This window comes from Triticum urartu, chromosome 3, assembly GCF_003073215.2.
Source record: "Triticum urartu cultivar G1812 chromosome 3, Tu2.1, whole genome shotgun sequence".
Lineage (NCBI taxonomy): Eukaryota > Viridiplantae > Streptophyta > Magnoliopsida > Poales > Poaceae > Triticum > Triticum urartu.
In genome coordinates this window covers 19,256,327-19,282,300 of record NC_053024.1, presented here as the reverse complement: position 1 = coordinate 19,282,300, position 25,974 = coordinate 19,256,327, and the positions used below count along the sequence as shown (strand labels likewise).

General features: G+C 44.2%; 2 protein-coding genes, 1 long non-coding RNA gene and 1 pseudogene across 6 annotated transcripts; 2 read left to right on the top strand and 2 right to left on the bottom strand.

The window, feature by feature from the left end:
* Positions 1 to 1,519: 1,519 nt before the first annotated feature.
* Positions 1,520 to 3,012, top strand: LOC125547713. Its single transcript, XR_007300733.1, has 3 exons — positions 1,520 to 1,717; positions 1,803 to 1,946; positions 2,595 to 3,012. It is a non-coding gene; the product is annotated as an uncharacterized LOC125547713 (long non-coding RNA).
* An 800-nt stretch (positions 3,013 to 3,812) lies between these two features.
* LOC125542443 (protein FAR1-RELATED SEQUENCE 5-like) lies at positions 3,813 to 7,533 on the bottom strand. 3 transcript variants are annotated; one of them, XM_048705489.1, is made up of 6 exons: positions 7,201 to 7,533; positions 6,471 to 6,560; positions 6,320 to 6,394; positions 5,888 to 6,245; positions 4,135 to 4,757; positions 3,813 to 4,057 (listed from the first exon to the last, which is right to left on the bottom strand). In XM_048705489.1, exons 2-5 carry the CDS (start codon positions 6,552 to 6,554, stop codon positions 4,699 to 4,701), a joined length of 576 nt encoding a protein of 191 aa, XP_048561446.1. In that variant the 5' UTR covers positions 6,555 to 6,560; positions 7,201 to 7,533; the 3' UTR covers positions 3,813 to 4,057; positions 4,135 to 4,698. The 3 variants fall into 3 exon arrangements, with proteins under 3 accessions (XP_048561446.1, XP_048561445.1, XP_048561444.1); XM_048705488.1 differs by having other exon boundaries at positions 4,135 to 5,466; positions 5,504 to 6,246; positions 7,201 to 7,529; XM_048705487.1 differs by having other exon boundaries at positions 4,135 to 6,246; positions 7,201 to 7,529.
* Positions 7,534 to 9,707: 2,174 nt separating this feature from the next.
* LOC125542442 lies at positions 9,708 to 16,674 on the bottom strand (annotated as a pseudogene).
* Positions 16,675 to 20,178: 3,504 nt separating this feature from the next.
* LOC125547712 (protein DETOXIFICATION 32-like) lies at positions 20,179 to 22,454 on the top strand. Of its 2 annotated transcripts, none has more exons than XM_048711515.1 (7): positions 20,179 to 20,412; positions 20,507 to 21,056; positions 21,145 to 21,231; positions 21,323 to 21,618; positions 21,705 to 21,823; positions 21,913 to 21,999; positions 22,167 to 22,454. In XM_048711515.1, exons 1-7 carry the CDS (start codon positions 20,259 to 20,261, stop codon positions 22,338 to 22,340), a joined length of 1,467 nt encoding a protein of 488 aa, XP_048567472.1. In that variant the 5' UTR covers positions 20,179 to 20,258; the 3' UTR covers positions 22,341 to 22,454. The 2 variants fall into 2 exon arrangements, with proteins under 2 accessions (XP_048567472.1, XP_048567471.1); XM_048711514.1 differs by having other exon boundaries at positions 20,180 to 20,412; positions 20,512 to 21,056.
* The last annotated feature ends 3,520 nt before the right edge of the window (positions 22,455 to 25,974 follow it).

Below are 25,974 nucleotides of genomic sequence, written 5' to 3'. Positions count from 1 at the left end.
TTGTCACTCCGATTGTCGGAGAGGTATCTCTGGGCCCTCTCGGTAATACACATCACATAAGCCTTGCAAGCATTACAACTAATATGTTAGTTGTGAGATGATGTATTACGGAACGAGTAAAGAGACTTGCCGGTAACGAGATTGAACTAGGTATTGGATACCGACGATCGAATCTCGGGCAAGTAATATACCGATGACAAAGGGAACAACGTATGTTGTTATGCGGTCTGACCGATAAAGATCTTCGTAGAATATGTAGGAGCCAATATGGGCATCCAGGTCCCGCTATTGGTTATTGACTGGAGACATGTCTCGGTCATGTCTACATTGTTCTCGAACCCGTAGGGTCCGCACGCTTAAGGTTACGATGACAGTTATATTATGAGTTTATGCATTTTGATGTACCGAAGGTTGTTTTGAGTCCCGGATGTGATCACGGACATGACGAGGAGTCTCGAAATGGTCGAGACATAAAGATTGATATATTGGAAGCCTATGTTTGGACATCGGAAGTATTCCGGGTGAAATCGGGATTTTACCGGGTTACCGGGAGGTTGCCGGAACCCCCCCGGGAGCCATATGGGCCTTCATGGGCCTTAGTGGAAAGGAGAAAGGGGCAGACCAAGGTGGCTGCGCCACTTCCCCCTCCCCTAGTCCTTCCTATTAGGACAATAGGACTAGGAGAAGGTGGTCGGCCCCCCTCTCCCTCTTTCCCCCTTTGGGGAATCCTAGTTGGAATAGGATTGGAGGGGAGTCCTACTCCCGGAAGGAGTAGGACTCCTCCTGCGCCTCCCTCCTTGGCCGGCCAGCCTCCCCCCCTCTACTCCTTTATATACGGAGGCAGGGGACACCTCTAGACACACAAGTTGATCCACGTGATCTATTCCTTAGCCGTGTGCGGTGCCCCCTGCCACCATATACCTCGATAATACTGTAGCGGAGTTTAGGCGAAGCCCTGCTGCTGTAGTACATCAAGATCGTCACCACGCCGTCGTGCTGACGGAACTCTTCCCCGACACTTTGCTGGATCGGAGTCCGGGGATCGTCATCGAGCTGAACGTGTGCTCGAACTCGGAGGTGCCGTAGTTTCGGTGCTTGATCGGTTGGATCGTGAAGACGTACGACTACTTCCTCTACGTCGTGTCATCGCTTCCGCAGTCGATCTGCGTTGGGTACGTAGACAACACTCTTCCCCTCGTTGCTATGCATCACATGATCTTGCGTGTGCGTAGGAAATTTTTTAAAATTACTACGAAACCCAACACGCCCAACACATGGCGACGCTGGGGCACACCATGTGGTGATGTGGGATTCACCATGTGGTGTCTGGAGTGCCCCTTGTGCTTTCCGCTGTGTAAGCCCCCCAAAGGGGAGAATGTATCTAGTGAAACAAGCGAACTGGTGCGCCGAGTGCACCAGCGACATATGGGCCATTGGATGCAAAAGATAGGGACCAGATCGGTTAGAAGATGGGCCTGCTGGTACATTTTCAAAACAGTCCTTGCAGCATAGGTAAATCAAGTAAATTGACCTTCGCCTGCACTCAAGGTCGTCTCCCTCTCCTTCCATCTCCTGTACCAGCACAGCCGCCGCCGCGAGCTAGAGTTACGGCCCAGCGAGCTCAAGAACCAATCTCCCTCCCTCAAGATCTTCACTGAATCCAATCGCCGCTCTCTCCCTCTTCTGTACCAATGCGCCAGCTGCCAGGCGATTTTGGGTTAGTAAATTTCACTCAATCTCTCTCAATCCTGTACCAATCGAGCGACGTCTCACTCAAATATCTGCGTTTTTGAAATTTCTAGCAACAGCCTACCACCGGAACATCTGAAGAGTGCCCCGATTTCGCCTTTGGCAGTGGTCGCTCGTTGTGAGCGCATCGGCGACTCAACCTACCACCGCCACCGCCGTCAGCAGCACTAACCATCTGCAGCAGCTGAAGGATCTTGGTATGTTTGCTTCTTCCTTTATCCATTTGTTAAGGTTATTTTTGCTATTACAATTTCGTCCACGCCTTCCCCCCATTCTGCTTAAACCAGTGGCAGAGAGATAAGCATGAGCAATGTTGTTCTAGTTGACTGAAAAGGCATATTTTCGTTGATTCAGAATTGGAATAGTGTGTTGTGAGCAGTATATTTGTACAATTTTCATGTCAATTACAAGGGATGTACTCCCTATTTTCATGCAGGTTAGTAACCCATGGCTTGCAGAATGTCGGTGTTCCTTATAATATATCTGCAAAACCTCATAGATTGAATGTTCCTATAATTGGTCACTAGCTATAAGTAGTAGCTGCCATTTTGTTTCTTGTATTGTACGACTGACTGATGGTTGTTCTAAAAGGACTGATCAACATTGCACGTTCAGTACTTAACAAAAACTTCTTTAGCTGACTACCGCCGAGCCAAAACAAATATGTATCCCCAATGTTGCATCACTTTTTCTCTAGTAGTGAACTGTCCTTTATATTCTAAAAATCTGATACTTTGGAATCCGTGTTTTATATGTAGCAAACCCTTTATAGAGGATAATCCATCGTTATTTTCTATATCATGGTTTTATGGTTGTTCCAGAGCAGACTATTCGCTACTATTCAGATTCAGGGCCATCTTGCCCGCTCCAACAATATTTTTGCCTTTGATAAGCATGGAAAAAATGCAAGCATCGCCTTCCTTCGCATCTTCACCAGGCTTCAAACCAATTAGCTGGAGGCATGAACTAGGAGGTCAAAGAATCAGCCCATGCTGATGAATTATGGCTGGGTAATCTTCATAGGAGTCATCTTCATGTCTCCCAAGATGACAGATGATGAAACTGATAATTTCACCTCTTGTGCTAGTCCCGATCTGGTTATCCAGGCTTTGTTTTCTTTGGCACCATGTAATCAGCGAGAATGTACATTTGTTAGAAAAAATATGGCAAGCTTTTTGTACTTAAATGTGTGGTTGTCATACAATTTATGTGAATGCTTGTGATGCATGGAAGAATCTAAAGAAAATGTGTTCAGAGATCTCTTGATAGCTATTGTTCTTGCATGAAAGACGTGATGAAAAGTAATTCCCAAGATGGTCAGCAAAATTATATAATTAGACTAGATGATGGTATACTTCCAGAAAATACACCTTGTAGCTTTTAGAGATGAACTAATCTGATCCTAGGCAGGCTTCTCCAGAATCACCACAGGAAGCTCAAAATCACTCGAATTCCGTAAAAAATGCTGCAAAATAAAATCTCTTTGGTTCACTTACGAAACAACTCAACATAAACAATTATTTATAAAGTTGCTTCAGCTTTCTTATTGTACAAAGAAAATATTACATGGAAATTTTGGATTGTTTTGCCAAAGTCAGCAATGAGCAATCACGCAACAGTTACATAAGCTACTACAAACGCACATCTACCAATTTTATCAGGTGCTATGCACAATTTAATTAAAACAAAAGCTCGGTCAAATAAATATATAAATGAAGATGAGACATGCCTTCATGTACAATCTACAACGGATTAATGCTGCTACTTGGAAAGCAGTACAACTTTTTATACATCTAGAATGTTACATATTGTACTGCATTGCACATTTTGAGATTTCTCAAACTTTAGGGCTGGTGTCAGAGTTTTGATCAATTCATTGTTGTAGAACCGCCATCCAGAAATATTCCTGAAAATAAGACATGGTATTATCGACCATATCTTGTATAATTATGGCAAAAAGTAGGCGTTCCATGCCAAAACAGGTAATCTCGGTCAACTTTTGCAAATTGCATCTCCATTTTTGCATCGCATCACCAAACATAAATTGTACACTTATACACAGATCATGGTAACGGGTACCATAATAGAATTACATAACTTGTTGCATATATTTGGCATGGCAAATTCACTTCTTACATACGGCCATTTTGCACTGGAACAATCAAAGTGCATAAATGACAGAGAAGCACAGACTTGAATGGATTGATTTCCACTATACCAAGTCTACACAAAATGACTAAAAATAATTATTCCAACATCGCATCAGTGAGACCACCACAACTACTTATTTTTGTGATGCTCTTTGGCCCTGTAAAGAGTAACAAAACCATGTTAGTACAACTTCAGAAAGGGCATGAACAAAATTTTCATGGTTCGTCACTTTACCTCTTTTTCTTTTGGGTCACGGTCTGCTCCGAGCCCCTTTTCAATCTCTTACCACTCCCTTTTGTTTTTGCTACATCTGGTGGGTGAATGTTGATCACAGTTGGGAATGATGTTCCAACGAAGGATTCAAATTCTTGAACTTTACTTTGCTCACTAACTGTTCCCTCCTGCCCCAATTGTGTGTAGGCATCACCAATAGCCTTGTGAAGATATCTCATCTTCTCCTCACTATGTTTTGCGACATGAAGTGCCAGGCTGAAATTTGAACATGTTTCCGCGTACAACTTCTTTATGACAGGTGGAAGACATGTAGATGACCCTTGTAGCTCATGGCCGTTGGCATCATAGGCAAGGTGTCGCGCAGCCATTTTAGTCCACCTATGTAGCACATATTGACTAGGAATTTCATTACAGCCCTCATTCTTTAGGACAACAATGATGTGACGGCAAATGATACCCAAGGATTCAAACATCCTACAAGAATAGTGTGTTTCCTTAGTGCTAGTGTTGAAACTAACTTGTCTAACCTTGCCACTGTTGCTGCTAATGCTGATGGTGCGGAGCTCACCAATCTGCGTGATTGTTTTGACATGACAATAATCCCTCGCTGCTAGCACCTGACTCTGAAATTCAGCAAAAACCTCATGAGTATACACTTCTCTACCATGACTCTCGATACTCCAACAAGTCTTGAGTATAGGCAGTGTATGAAGGCTGACATTATCTTCTTGTAATTCTTTTTGCCGTTGTTCCTCTAAAGCTGTTTCAAATCTGACCCAAAATTCAATCAAGGCAAGGTTCCGGTTAGTAAAGTGTCTGAAGAATGCATTCTCACTCTCAGATCTTGATGTGGTACGCAAGATTCCGCCAAGGTGGAAATCAGTAAAATATGCCGGAATCCATGATCGTCGTAACTCATACTTCTCCTGCAACCATGTATTATCATCTAGCCCGAAATCATTAATTATTGAACACCATTTTGACTCGAACTCGTTTGGTGTCTCTGATCCCCAAACACATGACATAAACTGTTCATGGAAATCTGGACTATTTTTTAGGGTCGCACCAACTTTTTCCGTAAGCTTCATGAGGATGTGCCACATGCAAAGTCTATGTATAGTGTTCGGGAAAACATGTTCTATCCCTATTCTCATGCTTTGATCTTCATCGGTAATGATTAGCTTAGGTGCAACCCCACACATTGCTTTCAAGAAAGTCTTGAACAACCATATATAAGATTCTTGCTTCTCATTCCATAAAAAAGCAGCACCAAATGTAACACAAGATTTGTGGTTGTTAACTCCGGTGAAAGGGGCAAACACCAAGTCATACCTATTAAAGCGGTATGTGGAGTCACACCAAGCCATACCTATTAAAGCGGTATGTGGAGTCGAAAGACACCACTTCACCAAACAATGAGTAGTTTTTTCTGCATATACTATCGGCCCAGAAAATATTTGTAAGTTTATCATTCTCATCGAGTTGCTAATCAAAGTAGAAGGCTGGATTGGCAGCTTGCTTATTCTTCATGATATCTACTATTATCTGTCCATCTGCTCCCTTAATTGCTCTTTTAAAATCACGGTGGCAGTTTTGTAAATCACGCTTTGTGCAACCTACATTTGCTTGGCCCCCCTTCTCTACACTAAGCAAGCGATATGCTGCAGATGTGCCAACCAATGCCTTATGACATGTAAGTAATTTTGTCCTCAACTCACTACTTCTCTCTTTGACTTAATGAGATGTCTCTTACTTGGCGAAATAAGTTGGTGCGTGTGCGATTGGACAAATCGGGCAACCTCGTATTTGCCGTCATCTTGCCTCTTGAATCCGATCATAGCCTCACAACCACACCTGCTTAACTTGAAGTTCCGTTTAGGCTTTATCCTTTCCTCATCTGTGGCCACCTTTCGCCAACCTTCCCTTGCACAAACAAACCTCTTCCACACTGGTACACCCTGATCATCTTTGTGTGTTGTCCATGTGCGGACCGAGAACCCAACCTCATGAGCATACATTTTGTATAGTGCCATGCCCTCTTCCCAGGTGTCAAACTTCATGCCAATTACGGGCTTTAAGTTATCATCACACTCAGGCTCATATGTTGACCCCCTTAAAATGCAATATAATAGCGGTTTAGTTCATGAACTAAAGCTCGTGCAATCGACGTGAAAAAAACACTTACACAAAACGGAAGACTGGTAGTTCTTTTTGGCGTGTTGTAGGTATTTTCATCATTTCCCACCAACCGGATCATGCCCTACCAATTTGAGGTAAAAAATCAATCAAGTCACAAAATAGTGTGCCATACATAACCAATGCAACACGTTAATTACCACGGCAGAGCTGCTGGCATCATCTTCAACTCCCACTGCCGTAGTTGACCCAATACTTAGAGCAGCACTTGCCATTGACTCCATGGTTACCTGTTTTCATGCAAAAAAATGACAAAACATCACATACATGTCCAAAAGTACAGAACTGGAGTAACCTACAAGAAAACAGCACTTATCAATATTTTAAGTCAGAGAAAAGCAACAATGTGATTGCGGAAAGACAAATTGGGGAGCACTTTTAAGTAGTAATGCCAGAGAAGGTTCAATCAAACATTGTTAAGGCCTTTCCATTTAACATGAAAAAATTTAAATGGATACCAAGAACATCTTTAGTCGCTTCAGAACAGATCCCCTCGTCGATTTCGTGAAATACATGTCTAGAACATCACATGAGCAACTAGTAATTAATACAATCTTGCCATGTATGAAGGCTCCTAGGTAATAGTTTGATCACATATCAAGTCTCTTCATCCACAAACCTTTTTATAAAATTAGCAAGCGTACATGAAAATTATACACAAACCAGAACGGGTCCCTTCATCTATTTTTCCACTGTCGGGTTTAATTAGTGGCATTTTTTCCCCACTATAACTACACGTCAGACATCAATTTAGTGCTCATAATATTCAGTTTCCCAAATGCCACTAGATTCAAACAAATCGGTGAAGCTTGAGGATTGAAAAAATAGACAGCATGTGCATAACAGAAGAACAACATTTGGTGCTCATACCGTGGATCCTTTAGCAATAAAAAGACGATGTCTGGCTCCTGATCAACCGTGGCGTTGATATCCCCGGAGCTGCAGCGCCGCGTCGCTAGGTAGCCACAATCGCGGCGAGCCGCCGACGGACCGTGTGATTTGGGGCGCTCACGCTTGAGCGCTTGATGTCAGAGAGAGAGGGGGGAGGGAGAGAGGGAGGCAACTCGCACAAATTTGTCTCAAGGGAGGGAGATTGGTTCTTGAGCTCGCTGGGCCATAACCCTAGCTCGCGGCGGCGGCTGTGCTGGTACAGGAGATGGAAGGGGAGGGAGACGACCTTGAGTGCGGGCGGAGGTCAATTTGCTTGATTTACCTATGCTGCAAGGACTGTTTTGAAAATGTACCAGCAGGCCCATCTTCTAACCGATCCTGTCCCTGTCTTTTGCATCCAATGGCCCATATGTCGCTGGTGCACTCGGCGCACCAGTTCGCTCGTTTCACCAGATACATTCTCCCCCAAAGGGGTACCTGCTCATTAGTTGCTCCCCTTTTTGAGTGGTGCTCTGGTGGGTTTTCTAAGAGAGCACTAATGTGCATAACTAGGAAGAACTCCCTCGACACATGTCCCATGTCGAGAGCATGCCCGTTTTGTTTCTTTTTAAGTGTTGCTTCTCTTTTTCATCCGTCAACAACATGTAGTGTGCTCCACGTGGAGATAACAATTGTGCTTCAACCCCGTGGGAGGCTAAGCTTGGCGCACATGCATTACGTCACTTCTTGCAACCAGAATAGTTTGTGCTAACCTTTGCAAGGGATACCCTCAAGTAGTGATTTTGCAAATATGAGCACTCATGACTCACGGATATGGGGGAGAAGGGCACTGTTGATGCGCGTGCGTCGCCCGAGTCTCCGGTGGTCCACTCGCTACTCTCACCCTAGATGGGCCTAGCCAAGCCAGATGGCGCACGTCTTTTTTGGTTTCATTTTTCTCATTTCACTTTTCCCTGCCAATTTACTTTTTAATTTTGCAAAAAGATGAATATTTTGTTTAATTTGAGAAAAATATTTGCAAAATCCATTTTGTGAACAATTTTTAAAACTTGAATATTTTAAAAAGGACACTTTTTCAAATATGGTGAACATTTTTTACAAAAATACAGACTGAACAATTATTTATATACGATGAACATTTTATTTATATACAATGATTTTTGCAAATATACGCTGATCAATTTTAAAATTACACTGAATATTTTTAAAATAAGGTAAACAGTTTTAAAAATCATGTTGAACAATTATTTAATATATGATGAACATTTTATTTGTATACAATCAACTTTTTTTACCTTATACGGTGTAAAAATTCCAATTACACACTGAACATTTTTTTAAATAAGGTGATTTTCTTTCTAAATTACACAGTAAACAATTATTTAACATGCATATGGTGAGCATTTTATTTATATACAATGAACTTTTTTTAATATACAATGAAAAATTTAAATTACACACTGATTTTTTTAAATAAGGTGAACATTTTTACAAAATACACACTGTCAAATTATTTAATATGCAGTGAAAATTTTATTTGTATACAATGATTTTTTTAATATACGGTGAAATTTTTTCAATTACACACTGATTTTTTTTAAAAAAAATAAGGTGAATATTTTTACAAAATACACACTGTCAAATTATTTAATATGCAGTGAACAATATATTTATATACAATGAACTTTTTGTAATATATGGTCAACTAGTTTTCGAAAATCATGAACAAATTTCAGCATCCCAAACAATTTTTGAAAAATTTGAACACTTCTTGAAATTCGTGAACATTTCCTGAAATTGTAAACAAAATTTGAAATTCCAAACATTTTCTGAAAAACACAAATAATTTTAAAAGTATGAACACTTTTTAAAAATAGGAACAATTTTTGAAACTATGTTTTTTTGAGGAAAAAAGAGAAGAAGAAAAATAAGAAAGAACTTAAAAATAAAACCGATAAGAAAAAATACAGTAAAAACAATAGCAAACAAGAAGAAGAAGACCAGCCCGGAAGCTTCCCAAAACCGACAGGAAAGTTTCGGCAACATATCAGTTTTTTTTTTTTTGAGGTAACGACAACGTATCAGTTGCGGAGGAGATTTTGAGTGAGCGGAAACGGAAGAAATGGCTGCTCCAAACAGATCCGTAAGTGACAGACTCGCCTCAGATTGGCTCGGATAGGTATGACAATTCGATCCACACGGGTCGACTAACAACATCTTGCTGAACTGAACTGAAGCAGAGCACAGCGTATTCAGTTGCAGTTTCAGAACCACCAACTAACCTGAATTACTAGTTTCCTGTTTCCTTCCAAATAATAATCCAGAGACCAACTTCATTTGATTTCCTTCCAGAATCCAGAGAGCAAGTTGGGATATGGCGACACGCCCCGCTACGCGAAGAATTCCATTGTCTCCAGAGACCATCGTGCCATCTGATCTTCAGTCACCCTCTCTGAATATGTATGACACTACGCTCACAAACTGTATACAGCTGCTTGGCCTATCAAGTTCCATTTCAGAACAGTAAAAGCCACCATATATGTAATATGTATACTATTATCTTCCTCACCTGCTCATCAAACTGAGTCTGTCCAACCAGGCAATAAGAATAAAGGAACAGACCAGGGGCTCATATATGGAACAAATGTACAGTACTCTGTTTTCTAAGGATGGCCTTGCAAGGGTTGGATAATTTTAATACATGGCCTACACCTTCTCGCAAAAAATAAAGTTCAGTATCATTTTCTCCATCTCGCTTTCATACTGTATCGTCGTTTCCATGGATGCGCCCACTTGATATGTATGCGCCGCCAGCTCCTGGCTTCAGGAAGAGGGGGAGGCTGCCGTCGATTCACCTGCATGCATTTGATCAAAACAGTTATAAACCCCCTTCATAGGAAGTTTAGTTTCATGCCTGAATATGTGTTCTGAATTATAACACATATAATGACAGTTACCAAATCTCCTTTTCAGTTGAAAAGCTTGTAATGACATATATAACATTTTGTACCTTAACAACAGATCCAGATGTCAATTCAATTCAATTTGATGAAAAAGAAGTACCACTATTCACGGCAAATGTAGCAGTGCTCCTATGAAATACTTAAGGGTATGAAAATAAGGCTAGTAGTAGAAGTACTAGTAGCAGCAGAAGACATACATTTCCTTCTGCTTCTATCACATATAACCTTGGATGATGTTGCATTCTTCCTTCCATAGTCCTTCCTCTCCTTATGGTACGTCCTATTATTCATCTGAGTAATCCTGCAATTTAAGAGAGAAAAAGCAACATGAAATATGTTCATTCAGGCTCTAGCATATATATACTGATGAAATGCAGATGCATGGAATTACCAAAAGGAGTAGCTATTATGTTTGGAAAGAGTGACAGAACTATCACCTGCACAACATTTGTATCGATCTTGTAGGGCTCTCTTGTGTACAGTAGGTGCCATTTTTTCTCATTGCCTCCATCGTTTGCATAAACCTCAACATGCTGGATGTGGCTGAACTTGAACCACTCCGAGCCAGATTTTCCCAAAGCCATGGAGGTGAGTACCTTTCGGCTGCAGTTCAACAAAAAATGACTTGGCTTCACAGCCTGTAGGTATAACGGTAGTTGTTTCTCACTGTACCCTAGATTCAGCGCAAGTCTTCTGAGTGCAGGCATCTGCTCAAGTAACTCGATCTTTGAGCAGAAGCTGATCTCAAGATTTTGCAATTTGGGAAGATTAGTGATCCTAGTCATCTCGGGCATGTGAGACAGCCTGAGCTCAGTGACGGAACCAAAGTTTTCAACAGAGTCGAGGCGCTCGATGTTGCTCATATATACTTTTTTCAAAGCCCTTGCATGGGATGCAAGGCCGGGGGGATACACCTCAAATTGCATCTTACGATACTAAGCTCATCCAAGAGGGGCATAGCTTGCACTTCCTCCTCCCACACCCAGTCCTCCCATTGCACCAATGCATTTAGTTTCATCTGATGCAGTCTTGGAAAAGAAGTTGTCATCTGGGATGAAGGATGATGACGGTGATCCGGGGACTGCACAAATTCAGGCCCAACACGCTTGATAGCTGGCGCTCGGTCAACTGCTAGGAGCTCAAGACATGGAAGCAGACACAAGCCATCAGGGAGTTGGGTGCAACAAACCAGTTCATGCATTGTTAGAAACCTCAAGCTCTTGAGAGGCGATGTTGCTGTTGACATCATCCATCTTGGGAGCTGGTGACCGAAATATCCTTGGATGTTAATATTTTCGATGCAAGACGGAGGATAGAGTTCATCAAACACCTCCTCAATTATTCCTTGTTCCTTCTCAGAGGGTACTCTTCTATTGTTGTCAAGTGTATTGGTGCAGTGTAATTTCATTAAGGTAAGATGTACTTTTGCAACAAGCATGGCCTTCAAGGCAGACGAGGTAACAGCTACATTCTCCAAACCCTTTAATCCAAGATGAACGAGGTGAGAAAGAGGTCCCAACTCTTCCAAACTACACCAATCACCATCCACGTAGGCTGGGAACCCATACAGTTCCCTCAGATTTGTCAAGGCACAGAAACCCCTAGGCATGCTATTTACACATGTGTCGTCAAGGTCAAGAAATCTCAGTTCCTCTAACTTGACAATGCTGTCAGGAAGTTTCACCAGACTCCTACAACCTTCCAGACCAAGGTGTTGTAGGAATTTTATCTTGTGAATGTCCTCTGGCAGGCTGTTTATATCATTGCAGTTTTGTAGTGTTAGATACCTCAAGTGTTTGAGCTGATATAGAGATTCAGTCAATGCAGCAAAATTTGCAGACTCTATATGTAGAGTTCGAAGACTTGAAAAGCTCATCAGCGAATCACCAGACTGAATCTTGAAATTCCCAATTATTGTTATCGATCTTAGCGATTTTTGCTCTTGTAAACATCTCCACTCAAATTCATCAGATTGCCCGCCTTTGGTTTCTACAGAAAACCTAAGAAACTTTGGCAGACTAAGTTTGCTATTAAGAATTTCTCCACTATGACCTACTAGTGCTTCATCTCTAGTCAAAAATTGAGCAAATGATCGGACAACATCATGCATGTGGCAAATAGTTTGACTGGAATATAACGGATCCGGCTCTATAAGGTTCCTCAATATTAGCTCCTTATGGTACTCATTTCCTAATTCTTCCAATTTATCAGAGTCCCCATGAACAAATCCTTCACCAATCCACATTCCCACAAACTGTACGTGGGTAAAACTTATCCTTTTAGGCTTAAGGGAGAAATGCAGAAAACATTGTTTTAAACATGGAGACAAGTCCTCGTACCTAAGATATATTGCATGGTTTAGCTCTTCTGGCATACGACTTACTGACCATATAGAATCATGCAAAACCTTTTCCCAATCACGTCGTTCTTTGTCCTTCTGGCATAGGAGTCCTCCCATCACTTTTATGGCAAGCGGTAACCCGTCACATTTTTCTATGATTTGCAACCCTATATCCTTAAGCATATCAACTGCAGGTTCAGTTTTCTCTGTTGTGAGTACCTGCAAGCAGTTTAAGCATGTAGAGTTAACAAGAAACACACACACAAACACACTGGAGTGGCTACTAGACTAGCTGATGTACTCATAAGTTACCAAACAAAAACATGGAACTATCCGTTGATTAATAACTGATTGGGTGCTCCACTCACGGGGACATCTCAGATGTGCCCTTTTCTCTGCTTGTCTTACAGTTATGAAACATCAAAATGATTATCTAACAGAGCTAGTTACTCTCAACAAAAATAATAATCCGTGAACATGCCGCTTGAACAGCAAGTAATGTGCGTAATTAATTCTAGAATAATTAATTAGGGAAGTCTAGTTAGCTAGTTGTGGAGCTAACAAGAACAATAAGGTTTACATGCATTGAAAGTGCAACAAGTTTGCCGTGGTAAACATACTAATCGAATCTTAGCAGCATCATTCATCAAACAACAATGAACATATATACATAGAGACGCAATAAACGGCGGATGCACTTAAGGTACTGAAGCACAAAGACTGCTGGAAAATATGGCTATGACCTGTGCTAATAAATGAATATACTATTGATTATTTACTTGAGACAGAGCAGAGGTTGCTAGTAGCCATACACTCACCTGCTTCTTGAGCAATGACCAAGCATCTTCAGGCTCTAATTTGTCAACATGGTGGTAAGGATGCACAGCTTTCATGCCTCGAGCAATGGCTTCATGTCTTGATGTGATGAGGACTCGGCTACCAGGAGCGCTGTGGCTAAAGGGAGCCTTGAGCAAGTTGGTCCATTCATTGATGCCCCACATGTCATCCAACACAAGAAATATCTTCTTGTCTCTGATAGCATTCGCAAGAGCCGGCACAAGCAAAGCTTTGTCTTGAGACCAACCACCTGGCCCTGGCAAGTTTCCATTGGCGGAAGTGATGGCCGTCTGCAACAGCTCAACCTCGCTGAACTCTTGTGTGACACTCAACCATATCTTTGTGGTGAACTTGTCTTGGATGGCCTCATCATTAAAGACCTTCTTGCTGAGGGTAGTCTTACCAATTCCACCAACACCAACTATGGCAAACACCATGATGCTATCACTCTTGTCCCCTGACTCCATCAGGAGCATATGAACAAGTGCCCTTGTATCATCTTCAATCTTCTCCCCGACCACACTCGATCGCTCCAGCAATGGATTTGTCTTGCGGTTGACAGCAGGAGGGTTGGTTGTCTTTTGGTTTTGGTAGGCTTCCAGCTTGATAAAATTGAAACTACCGCCCCTCTTGGAGATTTCATCTAGCTTTTGGTTGAGCGCCTTGATGCGGCTCCCGATCTCATGGGCATGGAGGGGGTTTCGCATGCAGAAGAGTGGATTAAGGCACCCCATGTCCTTGGATGGACCTTGCTCCATGACTCTGAGCTGGCACAGGTCGAGGATGTCAGTGGCGTGATACATGGCGCGCTTCAGTTCCTCCACCCACTCCCGCACACTCTCGTCTGTGATATTCCTCTTATCGGCATCCGCAAGAACATTTTTTAGGTCCCTGAGCTTGACGCTTAGGTCATCAATCCCGCTAGAGACCCCAATCAGCATGGCCACTTCTTCTATTGCCATCTCAGTGAGCATGTTGCTGACGTAAGATGCCAAAGCATCCAAAACTCCTGCCATCAGCAGGAAGGATGTTGTTTTTGCTGCCAGAACGGAACATATAAAGAAAATTACTCTTTCATTATCATAATGATCACCACACAATCCCATGAATGCTTGAAACTGAACGACATGTCATTATCTCATTTAGTAATTAGAGAAAAAGGATAATAAGTTCGTTCACCAATAATGTATCTGAAATGTAGTCTGATTCCAGTTATCTTCTGAATCCCTGGCTAATTCAAACATGCATGCCATATACAAAAGCAAAGGGTTCCCCATTTCCGAGAAAAGAACACGAAGACATTTTTTAACGACAAAGAGCTAGAATTACACTCAAGCACAACATTACTAGGAGAGAAAAATAAAGAGTAGAAAGCCCATAAATTCTCTGCATGGTATATACTACTCCCTCTGTCCTATAATATAAGATGTTATAACAACCAATGTACTCATATATTGGTTGTAATAACATCTTATATTACGAGATGGAGATGGAGGGAGTAGGAGGGAGTGATCTCGGCACACGGAACAAACTACAAAAAGTTAGCGAAATTAACTTCAATCAACGGAACAGATCAGAGATGGATTGGTAAAGTCTCCTCTGGTCTTGCTCTTACTGTAACTTGTGTGGAAGCGCCAGAGGGAGTAGCATTGTTTATATTACGGATGGAGACAATTTGGAAGTTGTGTGTTGCTCAACGCGAGCCTTCGAGCCAATAAATCTAATTTACAAATTTAAAACATGACCAATCATTTATATGCAAGTCTTACAGGCCATGCTGCTAGCTAATATGATTCGACGCAAGATGGTGTTGAAATATCTGAAAACGTATCGGTGTTAAAAAGATTCGAAAAGGAGGTCCGATTTGAATGGCCTTAGGTTGAGATTAATTTTCAGAAACACCAAAAATCTCTGTTTTGAAAGAAAGAACACCAAATACAGCGCAGCCGCACATTAAGCTTTCACATACTTACACAATGCTTACTGACGTGTTGAAAATGGCAACATTTTAACCCGATAAAAGGGAACATTATAATCCTGGGATCCACTAGGAAACTTAATTCACAAAAAAGTAATAACAATTACAGTTAGCTTTCTATATAAAGCTTTTTTATATATAGACACCAAGTCAGTAGATGCTTGTGTGTGTAGAAAGGTTCAGCAGCCAAATACAACAAAAGCTCCGAAGGTGGTAATTTCCAAGAAGAAAACGCAATACGGATACGGAGGTTAAAGCTATATACCTGTATGTAACATTCATGAACGACCTTGTGCACAGATAAATCAGAACATATATTAAAAAAATTGAGGGATCTGAACATATATTGTTGAGAGACAGTGGTATAAAAAGTTCCTTTTTTTTAATCAATTTTGAATGCATATACAGTGAGGTGTAACGAAGTCAAAGGTGCAGATCTAGAACCTGGCTTGCGTCGTGAAGGATTCAGAATCCTGAAGGCGCCTCGCTGTGGCCGCGGGGCGGCGCGCTGCGTGGCTGCATCGCGCCGCGGATATGCAACGCGAACCCTTGGATCAGTCCGGTGTTCCTGCCGCACCTACCCGCGCCGTGCCCGCCCAACGGAGACCCGTCGCGCCGGCTAGCTTGGGCTCGGACGGGAGGCTGTCCGGCGAGGACGCAGTGCAGAAGCACACCGGCAACATCCGCGGCGGGCTGGCGTTGCGTGGGTGGCGGCGGAGTGGGGTTGCAGGGGGCGGCCAGGCGGTGGCGGGCAGGTGCTGCGGAGTACGGCCATAGGACGCTGCGCGCGGAGGTACCAAGCGAAAGAGGAGCAGGGCCAGCGTTGTACTGACGAGCGCGCTACGGGAGGTAGGAGAAAGGGGAAAGAAGAGGAAGAAGAAGAAGCTCCTTCGATTCCAAAACTAGATAATACAATCAAGAACACAGGTAGAAACATACTGTATTATAAGTTCTTTTCTTTCTGCAAAGATATTGACAAGAAAATAAACTATGCCTGCAGAATTTTAGATTTGCGGACGATATGTTCAAGAACACAGACAACATGTTTCAGGTTGACAAAAAAAAGAAAAACATGCCCGCAAATTTTAACTTAATGCCACGATGGTTTCCGCAAAGAAAAAAAACAGGGAATTGATCTCTTGTCAAAAAAGAATATAAGTAACCACAAAAAGGCTTGACGATCAGATATCAGATATTGATATTTGGGAGAAAGAGTGCATAGAGATAGAACGAGCTGCAATTACCTTCAATCGGTTGGAGATGCAGGGTGGGTTGATCTTTGTTGCCGGCTTGTTCTATGGCAGCTTGTGGAAATGGTAAAGGACGTTGCGTTGTTTATATAGCGATAGACGAATGTGAAGGACATGCAAGTTACCTTGCAAAAAGAAAAAAGAAAAAAGAATATATACCATCATCGCATAATTTTCATTCAGAAGTTGCTCACCACATATACCGTGTGGTTAACTAACAATTAATTGATCCCTCGCAAAAAAAAAAGATTAATTGATGTCATACTGTTACGTGTCAACTTGATTAAGTGTCTTATTTTTTCTTAGTCGACTTGGTCATGATAAGAAGTCTGAAAACGGATGGACGACTGACTCTGATCTGGTTGGACCGGCGGCAGCATATATATAATCATAATCATGGATCGACACGGCCGATTAATCTGTAGGGCCATACGGACTATATGCTACGGTTAAATCCGACCCCAAGTGATTAATCTATCTATTTGGGGATCTTTCTTACCAGATGATCCATTCCTTGAGATGCACACATCATTGCGTTCAGTCATGATTCTGTTGTATGTTCTACGATTGACTTTTACAAGCTTATATGACGAGCAACTCAACGTAGCTCGCAAGCTGAACTTCAAAGTGAGTGCCTTGATTTTCTTACCTTTGGCTTCCCTATCTGTAAAAAGAAACTGTCCGAAGTGGATTGGGTAGGGAAGAAAGTCAAGACGTGGCAATCTTCTTGGATTCGATAAAAAGTGATGTTGATATTCTGTGGACCATTTAATCCAGAGGTTAAATAGTTGAAAAGAAAGATGCCTATCTTCAGTAGGCAAGGAAGTTTTCATAAAAGTCCGTAGCACAAACAATACCAACCTATGCAATCTCCGTTTTTAAAACTTGTATAAAAATTTGCAGAGGTATCTAAGATGTGATGTCACAATTTTGGTGGGGTGATGATGCACACCACAAAAGGTGCACTGATTCACTGGATAGAAAATGAAGTATTCCAAGCAACTTGCACTTCGTGTGCAGTACAACCTGTACCCCGATGCATTCTGTACACGAGAAAAAAAGCTAAAAAGATAAAAGGAAGGTAAAAAAAACTGAGAAAAAAAAATCAACTGTAGCTTCCTCCGAGCGTTGCGAATCCCTATTCGTCGCTTATGGCATCATGTACTGACCTTTCCTACATGGCGCCCACAGCAGCCGATCGTTGGAATTAAATGGGCTGGTCCATCTAGTGCGCCATTCTCTTCCGGTTGTTTTTTTTCTTGGTTTTGTGTTGCTTGGTGTTTTCACTCGGTTTTTGTTCTGTTTCTTGTTTTCCTTTTCATTTTATTTTTTCTCTATTTATTTTTCTTTTCCCTTCTTCCATTTTCCATTTTTATGTTTAAAAATGCATGAACTTTTATAAAATTTCCAATTCATCAACTTTCCTCAAATTCGTGTATATTTCTCAGTTTTGTGAACTTTTCTCAAATTCATGATCTTCTTAAAAACAATTGTGAACCTTTTTGAAATTTTAAAACTTTTTTGAGATTCATGAAATTTCATCAAATTCATATACATTTTTCAATTTTGTGATTTTTTTAAATGTTTTTATTCTTTTTCCACATTTTGTGAACTTTTTTCAAATCCACTAATTTTTTCTCAAATCCGTGAACATTTTTCAATTCTGCGAACATTTTTCAAATTCATTTAAATTTTGTAAAAAGTTAACAGTGAAATTCGTGAAGTTTTCTTAAATACACAAACACTATTTAAATTTGATAGGTGACGTGTTTCTTCACATAAACAGTATTTACTTTCCACCTTCTACTTGTTCAAAACAATCATTCAAATATTGATAAACACATTTATAACATACTTTGTTCATCCGAAATTACTTGTCGCTCAAACGGATATATCTAGCACATCCGTTTGAGCGACAAATAATTTCAGCCAGAGGGAGTACTTATGAACTAGCTTAGGGCATCTCCAATGCGAATCCTGAAACTACCCGCAACCGTCTGGACCGCTCGGTCCGGACATATTTTGTCATCCAACGCAGGTCTGTATCACCCTGCAGGGCGGTCTGGATGTGCTTTTTCCTGCAAACCGAAGGCAAACACGCTGCCACGTTCACTCCTGACTACCCTGCCCACCAAAAAGCCGTCCCGCACCCGCATGCTTTTCCGCCCGAAGCCGGTTAGCGCCGCTCCAGAGTACCAGTGCTGTATTCATGCCGGCTTAGAGCGACGTGCCCTCTCATCGCGCTTTGACATTGAAACGACCTGCTGGTGAGGGTGTCGCCCTCGCCGCTTCCGAGTGCATGTGGCTGCCCCGTGTTCAAATAACAGCCCGTCCGTCCGCCTACCTACATTAAACACACGTGCAGTTGACGAAGAACGGCTAGCAGGCGCCACCCGTCCATCCCTCTGCCGCTCATCATTTTTCACGTTGTGGGTTGCCTTGCCATCCCCCGCATGCATCATCCTCCGCTTTCTTCCTCCTCTCTGCACCACGCACACCATGGCCTCCTAGAGTTCCAAAGCCGTCTGGGGCAGCCTCTCATCCCAGCAAAAAAAGAAGATCACCGCCATTGCAGCCGGCAGGCAGACGGTGGCCGGCGCTGCGCACGTCCCAATGGAGGACGCGGCCGAGGACAAGCTGGCGCCACCATACTTGTCGGTGCATGTCGGCATCACCATGGGCGAGGCCTGTGCCCACTACACGGATATGCCGCGAAAGGAGCGGGAGGCCAAGTTTTGGCAGGCGCAGGCCGATCAGGCCTACAACCTTGGCGTCCTCGACGAGCACCAGCGCGCGGAGGCGCAACTCACCTCCGACACAACCATAGTGTCGGACGTGGACGTGGCCGAGCAGGAGGCGCTGGTCGACTCCTACCGCACTGCCCACGAAATCCGTTGCGACTGTTGGCGGTACATCTAGTATCAGTTAGATTTACAGGCCGCTACAAGGAGATGGGTGAGGTGGCGGATGAGGTGTTTGGCAAGAGCGATGAGGATGAGGACATCGCCAACTCCGCCTCGATCGCGCCCCGCTGTCACGACCACGAAGTCGGCACGTTCGCAAGCACCGCCGGCGACGAGGAAGAATAGAGCATGGAAGGTCGCCTGCGCTCGGGTCCCAAGAAGGCAACCGCTCCTCTTCTCCCGTTGAAGCCAAACTTGGTGGGCTTAACATCGTCGGCCGATTAGCCGCTTGGCGGCGACGTGAAGGCGGTAAGCTTCACTTCCCGAGGCTCATGGATGCGGAGATGGAGGCTGCGGAGGCAGAGCTGGAGACTGCCGAGGCGGAGCTGGAGAATGTGAAGGCGGAGTTGAAGCTTCATTTCGTGGTGCTCACACCCGGACGGATGATGGCGATCATTTAGATTAGGTTTAGAGCCGGGTTTAATTAAAATATGTCCGAATTGTAATGAATGTGCTTTAGTTTATATGAAAATCAACCGATTTATATGAATTTCGTCCGGTTAGTTGAAATCATCTTCGAATTGTATGTGGAGTGGCCTCTTCCGCGGACGGATGGGGGTGTAAATTTACGAGTCAGCGTTGACGATGCCCTTGGTACTGAGCTTGTGATATTAACACGTCATCTTCTGTTCCCCTCTCGGAGAGAGAGTGGTTGGTAGTGATGAGGGCGCTGGCGACGAAGAGCTGGGAGGAGTCGAAGCTGCTATGGCGTCTGGCCTTCCCGGCGGTCCTCACCGAGGTGTTCCAGTTCTCCATCGGCTTCGTCACGGCCAGCTTCGTGGGGCACATCGGCGTCGTGGAGCTCGCCGCGGTCACCGTCGTGGAGAGCATCCTGGAGGGCTTCGCCTACGGAGTCCTGGTAGGTAGATCGCGGCACACCGCAGGCCAAGAGATCCAATCAATCTCTGTGCGAGAAATCTTACTAATAATCAATCGTGCGTGCGGTGCGGCAGCGCAGTTCGGCATGGGCTGCGCGCTGGACACGCTGTGCGGGCAGGCGGTGGGCGCCGGGCAGCTGGACCTTCTGGGCGTGTATGTGCAGCAGTCGTGGATCGTCTGCGGCGCCGCCGCGGTGGCGCTCACGCCGGCGTACGCCTTCGCCACGCCGATTCTGGGCTCCCTCCTCCGCCAGCCGGCCGCCGTGGCGGAGGCCGCCGGGCCGTACGCGCGGTGGGCGATCCCGCGGCTGCTCGCGCACGCCGCCAACTTCCCGCTGCAGAAGTTCTTCCAGACCCAGAGCAGGGTGTGGGCCCTGACGGCCATCACCGGCGCCGCGCTCGCCGTCCACGTCGCGCTCACCTACGTCGCCGTCAACCGGCTCGGGTACGGCCTCCGCGGCGCGGCCGTCGCCGGGAACGTCTCCTACTGGCTCATCGACGCCGCGCAGTTCGCCTACCTGGTCAGCGGCCGGTTCCCCGACGCGTGGAAGGGGTTCTCCGTTCTCGCGTTCAGGAACCTCGCCGCCTTCGTCAAGATCTCCCTCGTGTCTGCCGCCATGATCTGGTTGGTATAAAATTTAATTTTCCAGTTGAGCAGATCCATACTTTTACTTGAGTTTTCATAGGTTTTGTAACTTAATTTGGGAAAAAAGCTTGGAGTTTTGGTACTACGCCGCATTGCTCATTCTTGTGGGTCTGCTCAAGAATGGCCAGCTCCAGCTTGATATCATGTCAGTCTGGTGAGTGTTCCTTCTTGTTTACTTTTTGTACGCCACTCTACATATTCTCTAATTACAAGCACCATATTAACATGGAGAATTAATTTGACAGCATCAACTACGAGTTCTGGACCATGATGGTGGCGCTGGGCTTCAGCGAAGCAGTCAGCGTCAGGGTGTCCAACGAGCTCGGAGCGAGCAGACCCAAGGAGGCCAAGTTCTCCGTGGCCATGGCGGCCATGACATCCGCGCTCATTGGGGCCGCCTTCATGGCCGTCTTCTTCATCTGGAGAAGAGGTTTGCCGAGGCTCTTCAGCGACGACGAGGAGGTGGTCGACGGAGCGGCGAGGTTGGGGTACCTGCTCGCCGTCACCGTCTTTTTCAGCAGCATTGGGCCAGTGCTCTCAGGTAGTAGAACACCCAGAAGGTCTATGGCTTTAATCAACAATTTAACATGGTTATCAACTTCATCTCGACGGTTTGTGAATTTGCAGGTGTGGCTGTAGGGGCAGGGTGGCAGTTGCAGGTGGCATTCGTGAACATCGGTTGCTACTACTTGGTAGGCATTCCGGTTGGTGTCCTTCTTGGATTCAAGCTCAAACTTGGCGCACTGGTAAGCTACTCAGTCAGAAAATAGTTTCGTTCGGATCGCCGAGATCAAGTTGAAGAAATTATGTGTTGCTCATCTGATGATGGATGCAGGGGGTATGGACGGGCATGCTAACAGGCACCTTGCTACAGATGGCTATAGTTCTTGTCATTATTACGAGAACAGAGTGGGAGAAACAGGTACATTTTGCTCATCCTCAGTTGTCAACCTTAGTCACCTAATATAATTACACACCACATAGTAGTATAGTAACTTGGCATAAAAAATGCAGAATTAAATGTACCCATGTAACTTGCTAGTATGACCTGTTACTGAAACAACAAGAATCGTGTGCTACGTATTGCAGGCCCTGTTGGCAGCGGCGAGGATCAAGGAGGTCGGAGGGAAGAATGAGGACCAGCCGTTGGCCACAGCGGCATGTAGAGAAGATGAGCAAATGGACACTGTAAATGATGAAGTTTGTATGCAGACACGCGAGAGAAATATAGAGTTAGAGTGTAATGAACAGGTAGTAGTATAGAAGTTCATCTGTTTTCCCGTGTTTGCACTGATCACTGATCAAAGTTGTCAAATACTCCAGTAGCAAGGAAAGAGTAGGTGGCTCGTTTCATCACTGTCACACTACTATTATTTCTCTTTTCTTGTCCGAAGGCAGGCGGGTGGGGGTACGGTTTCAATGAGGAACCAACGTACAGAGGAAGGCATCAAGTTTGATCGGCTGGTAAAATTTGGTGGGAGCTGCTGCACTGAATTTATGGAGTTTGTTGCGTTGTACGGGCCTTTATGGGCACACCTGCTGCGGTAAAGGCCAGCTGCAGAACATGTTGCTGTCTAGGAAGGGACGGATGCAGATCTTCCAGCGACGCCTCATGCCCCCCATGCATCACAAGTCACATGCATGCAACACGGCCTAAAGCCCTGCATGGGTTTTCCTTTGATGAAATATGAGAGTACTACTCGATCAGTTTCTTCCAGCAGTGTCACACTACCAACTAATCTGGAAAAATCGGCTAAAAGGAAAAATGAAAGACAAGTTAAACGATTTCTCAAAAAGAGCTTCTTCGCACTTCTCACGTGACTCAGAGAAATGGAGGATTGCACAGACAATGAGGGCACACACTGGCAGTCACTGAGGACATGTACAATGGTTGATAAGACAGTCTTATCTTACACCCACTATGCAATTAAGATATGGCAATAAAACATGACGTACAATAGGTTATATCTTAGTCTTATCTCTGTTCCTAAATTTATGGTGAGACAAACTGTGTTAAGAGATCATCTCTTGATTAAGATACGGCAAAACTCTTTTTTCATTTCTCTCTCCTCCACCTCAGCAATAATAAAGCTAAGATATAACCATTGTACATGCCCTGAGGCACACATGAAACCGCACCGTCTCTCAGGGAGGTGGCTCGGGCAGGAACCTCAAGCAACTGCCGCCGCCACCCCCTCCTCCCCTCGACTCTGCCGGCACACCTCGCCGGGCAAATGCCGCTGACGGCTGGCAGCGACAGGGCATGCTCCCTCGTGTTGAGGCATTGTCCCGCGCAGATATCGCGGTGCTCCGGCTTGGTGGCCTTGCCTTGGCGGCACTCGTGCCTGATCTCTTGGCAGCGTGCTCCGGCCCTCGCGCCCTCTGCTTCTCTCTACTGGGAAGGTATTGGGCCTTTAAGAGCATCTTCAGCAGTTGGCCCCCTCATGAGGCATAAAAATCACCGCCTGGGGGCGAGCCGGCGGTACAATCGGTGCTGGGGGCGGTTGGACATTCAGCCGTTGCCCCCAGGTCGACCCAGGCATCTATATTGGCCCAGTTTTCGGCCCACTTTTGGCGAATAAAGGCCCCATATGGGCAAGAATTGGCCCATATTCGGCATAGTTCGTCGTGGCCCGGCGTTGAATTCTCAACATAAATATTTTTATCACATAGTTCATCATGGAAAATCAAATAGTTCAACAAAATAGTGCAACAACAAATAGTTCAATACAAATTATATAGTTCAACAAATAAAAAATCATCACACGTCGAGCTAGGCGTCGCCCTTGATCCTCCATAGTGTCGGGGAACGTAGTATTTCAAAAAAAATTCTTACGATCACGCAAGATCTATCTGGGAGAAGCATAGCAACGAGCGGGGAGAGTGTGTCCACGTACCCTCGTAGACCGAAAGCGGAAGCGTTTAGTAACGCGGTTGATGTAGTCGAATGTCTTCACGATCCAACCGATCCAAGTACCGAACGTACGGCACCTCCGTGTTCAACACATGTTCAGCATGATGACGTCCCTCGAGCTCTTGATCCAGTTGAGGACGAGGGAGAGTTTCATCAGCACGACGGCATGGTGATGATGATGATGAAGTTACCGATGCATGGTTTCGCCTAAGCACTACAATGATATGACCGAGGTATTAACTGTGGAGGGGGGCACCGCACACGGCTAGGAACAATTGATGTGTCTTCTAGGGATGCCCTCCCCACGTATATAAAGGAGGGAGAGGGAGGGAGGCAGCCTAGGGCGCGCCCAAGTAGGAGGAATCCTACTTGGGCCCCCTAGTTCAATTCCCCCCTACTATATTTGGATAAGGGGGAAAGGAAGGAGGGGGAGGGGAAGGAAGTAGGAGTCCTACTTCATACTTTCCTTTTCCTCCTCTCCTTTCCCTTTCTCCCCACATAGCTGGCCCTATAGGGGGCGCACCAGCCCCTTGTGGGCTGATGTGTTTCCTTACTTGGCCCATTAAGCCCATATCTTTGCTGGGGGTTGCCCGGAAGCCCTTCCGGTGACCCGATATCACCCGGAACACTTTCGGTGTCTAAATACCATCGTCCTATATATGAATCTTTACCTCTCGACCATTTCGAGACTCCTCGTCATGTCCGTGATCTCATACGGGACTCGGAACAAACTTCGGTCATCAAATCACATAACTCACAATACAAATCGTCATCGAACGTTAAGCGTGCGGACCCTACGGGTTCGAGAACTATGTAGACATGACCGAGACACATCTCTGGTCAATAACCAATAGCGGAACCTGGATGCTCATATTGGCTCCTACATATTCTACGAAGATTTTTATCGCTCAAACCGCATAACAACATACGTTGTTCCCTTTGTCATCGGTATGTTACTTGCCCGAGATTTGATCATCCGTATCATCATACCTAGTTCAATCTCGTTACCGACAAGTCTCTTTACTCGTTCCGTAATGCATCATCCCGTGACTAACTCATTAGTCACATTTCTTGCAAGGCTTATAGTGATGTGCATTACCGGGAGGGCCCAGAGATACCTCTCTGATACACAGAGTGACAAATCCTAATCTCGATCTATGCCAACCCAACAAACACCTTCGGAGACATTTGTAGAGAATCTTTATAATCACCCAGTTACGTTGTGACGTTTGATAGCACACAAGGTGTTCCTCCGGTATTCGGGAGTTGCATAATCTCATAGTCAGAGGAACATGTATAAGTCATGATGAAAGCAATAGCAATAAAACCAAACGATCATTATGCTAAGCTAACGGATGGGTCTTGTCCATCACATCATTCTCTAATGATGTGATCCCGTTCATCAAATGACAACACATGTATATGGTTAGGAAGCATAACCATCTTTGATTAACGAGCTAGTCAAGTAGAGGCATACTAGGGACACTCTGTTTTGTCTATGTATTCACACATGTACTAAGTTTCAGGTTAATACAATTCTAGCATGAATAATAAACATTTATCATGATATAAGGAAATATAAATAACAACTTTATTATTGCCTCTAGGGCATATTTCCTTCAGTTTCCCACTTGCACTAGAGTCAATAATCTAGTTCAGATCGACATGTGATTTAACACCAATAGTTCACATCACCATGTGCTTAGTTCACATCGCCATGTGACTAATACCCAAAGGGTTTTACTAGAGTCAATAATCTAGTTCACATCGCTATGTGATTAACACCCAAAGAGTATTAAGGTGTGATCATGTTTTGCTTGTGAGAGAAGTTTTAGTCTATGGGTCTGCCACACTTAGATCCGTATGTATTTTGCAAATTTCTATGTCTACAATGCTCTGCATGGAGCTACTCTAGCTAATTTCTCATATTTTAAATATGTATCCAGATCGAGACTCAAAGTCATCAGATTGGTGTCAAAGCTT

Bases quoted from the DNA above. Each gene is read 5' to 3' on its own strand.
- LOC125547712 (XM_048711514.1), top strand. From the start codon at position 20,215: ATGAGGGCGCTGGCGACGAAGAGCTGGGAGGAGTCGAAGCTGCTATGG. The intron at 20,413-20,511 runs GTAGGTAGATCG...GCGGCAGCGCAG, and splicing joins GCTTCGCCTACGGAGTCCTG to TTCGGCATGGGCTGCGCGCT. The intron at 22,000-22,166 runs GTACATTTTGCT...TACGTATTGCAG, and splicing joins GAACAGAGTGGGAGAAACAG to GCCCTGTTGGCAGCGGCGAG.
- LOC125542443 (XM_048705487.1), bottom strand. From the start codon at position 5,612: ATGAGAATGATAAACTTACAAATATTTTCTGGGCCGATAGTATATGCA. The intron at 4,058-4,134 runs GTAAAGTGACGA...TACTCTTTACAG, and splicing joins GTGACCCAAAAGAAAAAGAG to GGCCAAAGAGCATCACAAAA.